This window comes from Hyposmocoma kahamanoa, unplaced genomic scaffold (assembly GCF_003589595.1).
Source record: "Hyposmocoma kahamanoa isolate Upper Pololo Valley unplaced genomic scaffold, ASM358959v1 64, whole genome shotgun sequence".
NCBI lineage: Eukaryota > Metazoa > Arthropoda > Insecta > Lepidoptera > Cosmopterigidae > Hyposmocoma > Hyposmocoma kahamanoa.
This window is the reverse complement of record NW_020653852.1, coordinates 5,369,509-5,379,470: the sequence shown is the minus strand read 5'-3', so window position 1 is coordinate 5,379,470 and position 9,962 is coordinate 5,369,509. Positions and strand designations below refer to the sequence as shown.

At 33.9% G+C, this 9,962-nt stretch overlaps 1 protein-coding gene across 2 annotated transcripts in view; it reads right to left on the bottom strand.

Annotated features, from left to right (window-relative positions):
* Positions 1-5,452: 5,452 nt before the first annotated feature.
* Positions 5,453-9,962, bottom strand: part of LOC113230620 (hillarin) — a 120,819-nt gene continuing 116,309 nt past the window's right edge. The window contains exons 12-13 of one of the 2 annotated variants that reach the window (XM_026464616.1): positions 7,944-8,121; positions 5,453-7,826 (exon numbers count right to left, since the gene is read on the bottom strand). In XM_026464616.1, coding sequence (XP_026320401.1) covers positions 7,690-7,826; positions 7,944-8,121 — 315 coding nt within the window. In that variant the 3' untranslated portion in view covers positions 5,453-7,689. The remainder of the gene's footprint in view (positions 7,827-7,943; positions 8,122-9,962) is intronic. The other variant, XM_026464615.1, reaches the window with a different exon arrangement.

Below are 9,962 nucleotides of genomic sequence, written 5' to 3'. Positions count from 1 at the left end.
ACAGTAGGTCGATAGGTCGCCTTCGTTTGCCCGTCGAAGACGGTAAACTTTCTTGTATAGGCACTGGTCGTTTGACGACTGTAGCTCGAGTACGAAGTCGATGAGTCGACCGAACCGCCGCGGCCGCCTTCGGGCACGTGACGGTTTGTCAGTTGGTGGCTGTGTCCCACCACTATGCGGAGGCTAGAGAATCCCTATTTACCCGATCCGTTTGCTGTACGGATGCACGATTTTTTGCTTTGAATTGATTTTCTGGATCTTAATGGATCATTATGCCTCTGAATCGATCCACAGATCGGATCGTGTACCTTTGAATCGATCTCATAAAAATCGGAAATCGTTTAAAAAAGTCTGTTTGTAATAAATAAAACACCTTTTTATATTATAATGATTTAATTGCCATAACATTTTCTTTTCTTTGTAAGCCTTTCTGGTCTCAGTCAGTTACGACTTTAATTTAGAGTGATATGTCAGTGAAAATAGACGTGCAGGTGGCACAGAAGTAGCAACAATCGCCAAATATTGTAGACTTGTCGTACTTAGATGTTTCCGAACTACTTTTCTTGCAAACCAATGTTTGTTTTAAATGGTGAATACGATCTAGACGATGCGATTCGCCTTAACGTTGAATCGATTTTCTTTAAAATCGCAATGAAATGAATCGATACAAGAAATCGCTTGATATACACTTGAATCGATCTTCATAAAAATCGAGTGGTAATATGCATTCCTAGTTTGTTGAACGTTTCGAACGATTTGTTGTTCTCTTTGCGTAAACTTGTATTTTTAATGAGTTGGTGATTTCGGCGAAGACGGCAGTTGTATCGGTGTAAACAACGCGTCGACCGAGCCAACTTTATCAGCCGAGTTCGCTTGCCGAAGATGCGGCAGTCGACCCTATGTAAACATGCCATAACACTGGACATAAGATTTTACTGAAGTTATAAATTATTTGACATTTTAAATATTACTTTGACATATTTTTTATGCTAGCATCATTGTAAGTCAATGGCTAGCATGGACAGCAATGTTGTCAGTTTATTTTTTTGCCACTATTTGTGCCTTTATTCATTTATCATTTCTAATACAGTGTTCGTGTAATTGAAATATTGATTGTTGTCAAGTGTTTGGCTAACTTTAATTTCAAAACCAATAAATTTTGGTCGTAATGTTACGAAATAACATTTTATTTTCGTGTATTTAGTACATATTATTTCTAGTTTCCGCCATTGCAACTAAAGTAATTAGTTGAAAAAGTGCCTAGAATCTCTCGTTGTTACTAATTTATACGAAAGCAATTTATGAATCTCATTTTGTGCTCAATTTTTGTGTGTATTATGTTTGACATTATTTGTTGCTGTAAACTGTGTTCTCTATGACTATGATTTTTTTACCTATTTTAACCTGTGATTTTTATAATTTTGTATTATGTTAATAAAAAATGGAAGTAAATTACTTTAGTGCTCCGCGAATCCAGTGAATTTTTTTTATGCAGTTTTTTTTCCACCCTCCCTAACAACACAAACGCAACTACAATCACAAACACCACCACCAATAATAATATACTCGATACGCGTTTCACCTCTCCACGAGGCGATTTAACCTTCACTGGATTTGCGGAGTAAGAAGTAAACCATAAAGTAACGCCTGAATCCATTAATAAAATTAGTTGTGTTATATGCTTATTAATATTGCTTATGTATAAGGACAGTATTAGGTCGTTTATTTTAAGCATCGAGTTTTAGAAAAAGACGATTATCTGATTTCGGCTTGAGAAGTGTCGTCTCTGTCACTCGTTCCTGAGTAACTAATTAGGTACTGTACCATTGTAGATCTGGCCCCTCCAGATACAATGCTAACACGTATCTCTTTTGCCCATCTGACCAGTTATTTATTACGCTAATTGCCTCAAACTGGCCCAGAAACTCCTCCACATCATTTAGGCCCGTAAATTTCTGTGCCGGCTTCATTTTGTACTTCTCTTTTACAAAAGCACAGTAATAATTTTATAAAAATAAAAATAAAATACAAATTACGACTTTATAGATTTTTTCTTCGGATATTTCTTCCCCCACCTTTCATAGGCTGGCCTCCCACCATTTATAGGACTTCGCGTAGCTCAGGTCGCGTAGCGAGAGGTACTTTATAAATACAAACTGGGGTTATCTTCATAACTAGATATTTATTGTGTATTTCACATATTCACTTATGGAGGCTACTTCTAGATCTTTCAAGATGTTCTTTTTACTATCTTATTTTTTTAAATACATTCCAAACACAAACTTATATTCATTCAGCCAGCATTTCTACTCATAGAGAAGAACCTAGACTACATCCCTCTTCCTCACAACTTAAGTACAATTATTTTGTCAGTTGTATGACGGAAATGGCGCTCTACAAATCCGAAGACAGCCGATAACGGCCGATAGTCTTTTTCTAAACCTCGTTGATGTGATATTTACGTCTAGTTTACGTATAGTATAAGGGTATGGAGGAAAATTAATTGAAAACAGGGCGAATTAAATGACGCGCCTACAGTTGCATTGGATGCTGAAAAGATGAAAATACAGTTTACTACTGTAATAAAATAAAATTGCTATGATTTTTATATCTTCGAGAGAATTTGCTGGCTGGTGTAGTTTTCGCCGTGTTTTTGTTGCTAAAAACACATCTCAACAAATATGTGATTTATTTTCTTATGATTATCCAGCCTATACAGAGTGTTAGGTAATTACTTGCCTGTAAATTTTTAAATTAATTTGTTTGAAGTCGCGGTCAGAAATGAGTTAGATAGACTAGTAATCTCAGTACAGAGTACTAAAAAAACCGATCTCAAAAGTACGTGGAATTACATCTATTTGCCAAGTTTTATTGAAATATTCCCTAGTTCGCTACTATACAGGACTTGACACAGGAGATAATAAAAATCAGTTCTCACTACTCGAAAGTATATTGAGAGAAAAACGCCTTGAATTGGAAAATAGTAAAGTGGTACACATAGTAAAACGATCCCTCAAACTTTACCACAATTTACCAGACTTGGATTAATTTGATTAAAAAAGCGTTAACCCGTCATTCGTCCTTGGGCCACACGGTGTCCCTAACGATTTTGTTAATTTTTTAATGTATTTTTTTTAATAATGGCTGAAAAACAGGTGCGAGTCAGAGAGAGACACTGTCTGTCTCTATCTACAAATTTTCTTGGATGATCCCTGTGACACTTCACAAAATTCTACATAATATAACCTTGTAACGACGTCTACTAATTTACGTATTTTATAGACTATTTTTATAAGTCTCGCTTAAGTGAATAACTTTTGTCTAAGCAAATACATAAAATTAAAGTAAAAGTAACACCAAATTAGTGAGAAATGAGAAGAGAAACATTTTTTTTTCAAATATTTATTTATTTTTACGGCAACGTACAAAGGTTACTTCATTAGACTGCATTTACTAGAGATGAGGTATATCGATAAAAAGTTTTCGATAATTTAACGAATATATATATATAACGTCGGGGATAGTGAAAATCCGCGTATGTAGTATTGTAAAAGGCGCGTATATGTGCACCAAACCAAATTTCCCACAAGACTGATTTAACGTTATTACTTTGTTATTTCAATGGCTACGACTTTTATTTTTGCATAGTAAGCATTAATTTATGTTGTCTGTGGACTGATTACAATAGATTCCCCTAAATCACGCTAATTTGGTTGCTGATTGTTGATTGTTCACCTATCGCTGGCGATGGCTATTGAATCGTAAACAGAGTGCATTTACATTTAATTTATTTCTTCTCCGGTACCTACTCCATAGAAATGTCGGATCGAATGTCAAAAATAAAATAAATATTATTTATATACAATTCATGGGAGTTCATTATTTTAAAAACACAATTGTTATGTTTTTTAAATCCGTAATATTATACAAGGTTGTATAAGAGAGGACCTTTGCTTCAAAAATCTATATATCGACTTTACCTCATCCCTATGAAAACGTCAAATGAAGTGTCACAGGGATCATCCTATAAAATTTGTAGTATAGTAGGTACGCGTGACGAGTTAAATAAATTGTTAATTTTTTGATTGATTTTCCTATAAAACCTTATTCTGGCTGCGATACCAAACCACCCCCTTTTCTAGGTAACTCCAAAACATCTGAATCATACTGAAGAAGAGGCGTGTGCTATAGGTATTAATACACAAACCTATACTTGACTCGTGTTCAGTCTGTTTGACATATGTATTTGGCGTGACATCAAACATTAGTTGTAAGGAATAACCGTCCTTTTGATAAGGTGCTTTCGACTTTAAAAATTTAGTTATAGAGTAACTTTTAAGTTGTACATTTAGAATATTCAATAAAATCTTGTAAAGGTCTCCTTTTTAACTTTTCGTGTATGTGAAAACTAACGTTATACTATTCTGTTACGTTAGGCCCAATATAAACGATGCACAGTTAAGGTAAAGGCTGACTCTCTTATTTTTAATCATTACCGTTACATAATCATCTACTGCGTTTTTGCACGCTATTCTCTTCGGCCCCGAGGCACCCAGAACCACCGTTTGACTCATAAATTTAGCATCTAATCTATGGTCTGACTGATATAACCGCAACTTCCTTCGACTAACGTGATTATGACTACTTTTCATGAAAAATTCAACTATTAAAAAATTCAAATATATTTATGATAATAAATATTTTGTTTCAAAATAACTACGTCAAAAAACCGCAATGTTCCGCTGTGCTCGAAACTAGTTGCGGTTTCTAACACGCATTTCCCATTAAGCGACGGCTAGTGGACTCGTTATTTATTCAAATAAAATAAGTCATTCATTACACTATACCCATTAACGCGGCCGTGATTTGAAGTAAAAATTAGCCTCTATGACGTCACCCGCGACTAGTTGTTTAGTGAAAAATGGTACTAATGATTACTGTGGGTAATATCTTAATATAAAAAAATTCAAACAGTGGAAATTTTTGCGGAAAAATTCCCGAGAACTCCTGAAAAATTGGAAAACTGTGATTTCGAAGGATATTTATTTATGTTCCATGCTTAGAAATATTATTATCTTTTGAAGTTTTAGTTAGCGTGAATTATAAATATAAAATAAACTGGTATAGCGAAAATTTCACAACATTGAAAAAAAAAACCTTTTTATTATCAAGTTAAGAAAGCAAAGAATTTTAAACGATTAATAACTTTTTCGAGGGGTTAAGAATCTCAAACGATCAATCAATTTTTCGGGAGGCAAAGAATCTCAAACGATTGTCTGTCGTCTACATAGGGTCTAATATTAAAAAAAGTTGATTTAAGGAATCAAAACAGAATTTTAGAAAAGTAACATGCCATATATTTTATAAAATTTACATATTGCCGTGTTTATTAAATAAAAAATACAATATAAATAAAAAAAATATAATGTATCTCTTAGTTCTAAGTTTTATAGTTAATTTAATATAAATTGCTGCATTTCATTTTGTGCGTTCTATAAGATATAGGGATAATAAAATATAGCAATCTATTTTAAGATTGTTATTAAGTAAGCGTAGAATACTAAGTATAACCACTCCGTATCAAACGTTTGTTTGGTCTCGGTATGATCCTTACACAGCAAGGCTATAGCCAGGCTATCCTTTACTTAGGCGATGTCAACCTTAACTGGTCGTCGTTGTAATAAACGCAGAAACCCTTAAAAGTGATTTACGCGTCGCAACGTTTGATACAATGGTCTCTATTGAATGAACACTGGTTGTGACAGTTTTATTATGTACCTGTAAATTGGTTCTGTCATCTAAAACTTATAGTAATACCCTAGATTTATACAAAGTAATATTAAAAAGCAATCAGATTGCCGAAGCACAACATTTTTTCAAATTTTTATAATTTTAATTATATTTTTTTATGATTCAAAATGTCCGATAACATTTACAATGTGACAATGAATTGTATAATTAGCGTATTATCATCAATAAACGAATATTTCCAATGGACGGATTGTTATTAATACTAACATTAAGATTAAAATTATGTACTTATCTACATTTGGGTATAACTTCTTTTTTTTTTATAAAATACACGTACAGTCGATGCCCTACAATACCAGGGGCCTTAGTGTAAGTTTTCAAATATATAAACTCAACTATCGCGTTTGCGTTAAGTTTTAATTTAAACCTTATAAATATATAAATTAAGTTCTAAATAAAAATCTTAACGCAAAAGCGGTAGTTACACATTTACGCTCAGGCCTCTGATTCTGTACCGACTATTTGATTCTGAGTCAATAAGTGTGAAGAAAAATGTTAAACAAACTTAATCTTTAACAAGTGAGCCGTAAAATTCATTTTAGTGTGACTTCCTTATTGCATCGTTAGTGAATTATTATTTAAGACATTTTTAGGCCAAATTGGTCTTTAACGTATTTTATACTGAATTCAATACAGAATACAGTTTTCAACCATAAACGCACTACAAGACTCAAGTATTTTAGGGCATCGACTGTATCTAAAAGATTTTGGTTTGTCCATCTGCAAAGTTCCCTTGCATTATTCCCCTGCATAACTTTCAACAGCGTGATTATTGTACTAGAGTAAAATATTACAGGGGTAATAGATGGATTCACCGATATTAATTGTTATGGTATAAAACAAAGAAGGATGTTTTTTCCTTATTTATCTCATGAAACATTTCGTATTTCTTTATGGATAGAACAGTGAAAAATATTACCGTCTCTCTCTCCTTATTTAAAGTTATTGTAGGTTCAATATTTTATCATAAATGTCTGATGCATAATCTTAATGCATAGTAGTCTAAGAATATGAAATAGCACTACATTTTATACATTGAACAAGATAATAAGGCTGAGGTTTATGAAATGAATTTTGATTTCGATTAAACAAAAATGGCGAGCTTAGTAAGTTTTTTATTTTATTGACAAAACGTAGTTTGTCAAAGTTTAAGCAAGAAATTCCGAAGTGCGAACTAACCTCAAAGTTTAATTTCATTTATTTAGATAGACCGTGCACATACACAGAGAAACTTGCACAGTTTTGTCATATAAATTTGTAAGTTATACCCACAGAACAATAAATACAAGTTATACTATTACAGGCGTATAATAATTACGCAAGAAAACATCGAAATTTTAATTTAAAAAGTAAATAAAAATAGTATATAGAAAGAAAAAAGAAAAAGGTACTATCCAAGAGATTATCGAACTAGATTTCAGCAGTTAGCCTTAGAGCAGTTGTCATATTCCCCTTGAATTTAATTTCCTTTATTTTTTACCATCCTTTAAGAAGAAAACTGGGCACATTAGTTACGCGCTGGATTTATTGCTTATATAGGTAGGTATAAGTTCGTTTTGTAAATACGAAAAACTTGCTTAGTTCATCATTTTTGCTTAGCCAAAGTCAAATTTCATTTTATCAAACTCTGCTTAATAAAAGAGGATTATATTTAAACTTAACTGAATTACGGAAGTCCCGAAGAACGAGATTTATTTAATTTTTTCATAGATAACAGAATTAACATTATTCCGTCTCTAATTTCGATGTTAATATTTTTTATTTATATGAAGTTTTTGATGAAAAAAATGATGCCCAAAATGGTTTAACGTTTTTTTTAAATTAAATTTTAAATAAGTTTTCAATAATGTAGGTTTCCGTTCCTACGTTAATCAAGTGTCAGTTTCTCTTACTGCTGTTAATAAGGTACTTGCAACAGTGAGTCAGAAGATGTTTTTCTTTCTCCGTGGAGCCATTTTGATGAATCGCCGTAGGACCACCTCGTTCGCGAGTGTAGATGTCCAACCCGTATTGACCTATAAAGAAGAATGTTGAAGTTGAGATAAATGCTTCTTTGTAATTGGGTTAGTTTTTTTGGCATGGAAGTTGTTTGGTATTGTGTGGTTCCACTGGCAATTTTTCAAATAACTAACCTTCTTCAGGGAAAGTTATATAAAACGACACGATGTCATCAGATACATTCTGTTGCACGTATTTGGAGAGGCGTTTCTCGTCGACGCCGTTCTTGTGCAGCGTGGCCATAAAGTCCGCCAGCGGCCGTGACATGCGGAACTGGATCTCTAGCTCGCGTCCTGCGAAGACTAGGGCCTCCTGTAAGTAATTAGAAAATTGAGTGTATTAGTATTAGGGGTTAAAGTATGAAATTGCCGTTTTATTGCAATAGGTTCTTTGAATTTTCATAGAATCTTCATGGTTTGAGGTTTTCAAATGAAACTTTTTTCAAATGGTTTCTGTGATTTTTTTTTTTTTAAATTTGAAACATTTGAATATCGACTTTCAATTGTTTTTGTTATTCAATTTAGACAAGAAAGATAGATACTGCGAAAATTCGAGTGATTTTTGAATACGAGTTCCGACGCGGAACTAACGCGGCAGAAACAGCCCGCAATATCAATGCTGCGTTTGGAGAGGGGTCTACTAATGAACGCACCGTGCGATTTTGGTTTAAACGCTTTCGTGATGGAAATTTCGACTTAAAGAACGAGCCACGAGGAGACCGCCCACACAGGTGAATAACGATGAATTAAGAGAGATAGTGGAAGCCGATCCTAGTCAAACTACCCAGGAATTAGCGGCATGGTTTAACGTTACCTTACCCACAATATTGACTCACTTGCGTCAAATCAATAAAATAAAAAAATACGAAAAATGGGTGCCTCATGATTTGACTGATCTGCAGAAAGAAACGCGTGTTGAAACTTGTGTTGCCTTGTTGAACCGGTACAGAAATGAAGGAATATTGGATCGAATTGTAACATGTGATGAAAAGTGGATTCTTTATGATAACCGGAAAAGAAAAATGCAATGGCTGACCCCAGGTCAAATGCCACAACAGTGTCCTAAAGCAAAACTTACCAATAAAAAGGTAATGGTAACTGTTTGGTGGTCTCAGCATGGTGTTATTCACTATAGTTTTCTCCGATCTGGTCAAGCAATAACGGCAGATGTCTATTGTGCTGAACTCCGAACCATGTTGACAAAACTAGCAGTAAAACAGCCCCGACTCATGAATCGATCTTCACCATTATTGCTCCACGACAACGCGAGACCTCACACAGCACGAGAAACCATTTTGACCCTTCAGGAACTGCAGTTAGAAACCATTCGTCATCCTCCGTATTCACCAGACCTTGCTCCAACGGACTACCATTTTTTTCGTGATTTGGACAATTATCTACGTGACAAGAAGTTTTCTTCCCAGGAGGCAGTACAAAATGCTTTCACACAGTTTGTGCAGTCTCGATCGTCGGAGTTCTATCGCAAAGGCATTGATAACCTTCCCATTAGATGGCAGCAATGTATAGATAATAATGGCAACTATTTTGATTAAATAAATTTGTTAAAAATTTAAAAAATAAACAATTTAGATTTTCAGTACAAATCGGCAATTTCATACTTTAACCCCTATTATTAATTAAATTTTTATTGAATTGATATTCAATTATTTTTTGTGAAATTACTCCACTAGTTTATTATAATTATTAATACTTAGTGGCTTGATATAGCGTCTAGCACGGTATGCAAGAAGACGTCGGTTCGAATCCGACCGGATCGAAGGAATTTTTTCTGAGTGTTCGATCTTTGTATTAATAATTGTATTAGTATTTTTCGGTTGCGAGTTTGTCTCAACTATAAGAATCACGTTTGAACTAGATTTTATTAAACTATGTAGTTCAGTTTTTTTAGGCGCTTCGCAGAGCTTGGATGGATCCTATGGCCCAATTTATATCGGGTATATAGTACAATGAACTTTATGGTCAATTGTGTAATGTACAAACTAGATACGAGCCAAAATCTTCCGCGTAATCCTTGCGCAGGCTCGAGAATGCTCGCGCAGACCATAAAGTTAATTATTCTATATACAATAGGTATAGTTACAAAAATTCGCTTCCATTCCGTTCCGCCGCGATATAAATTGAGCCTATGGGTGA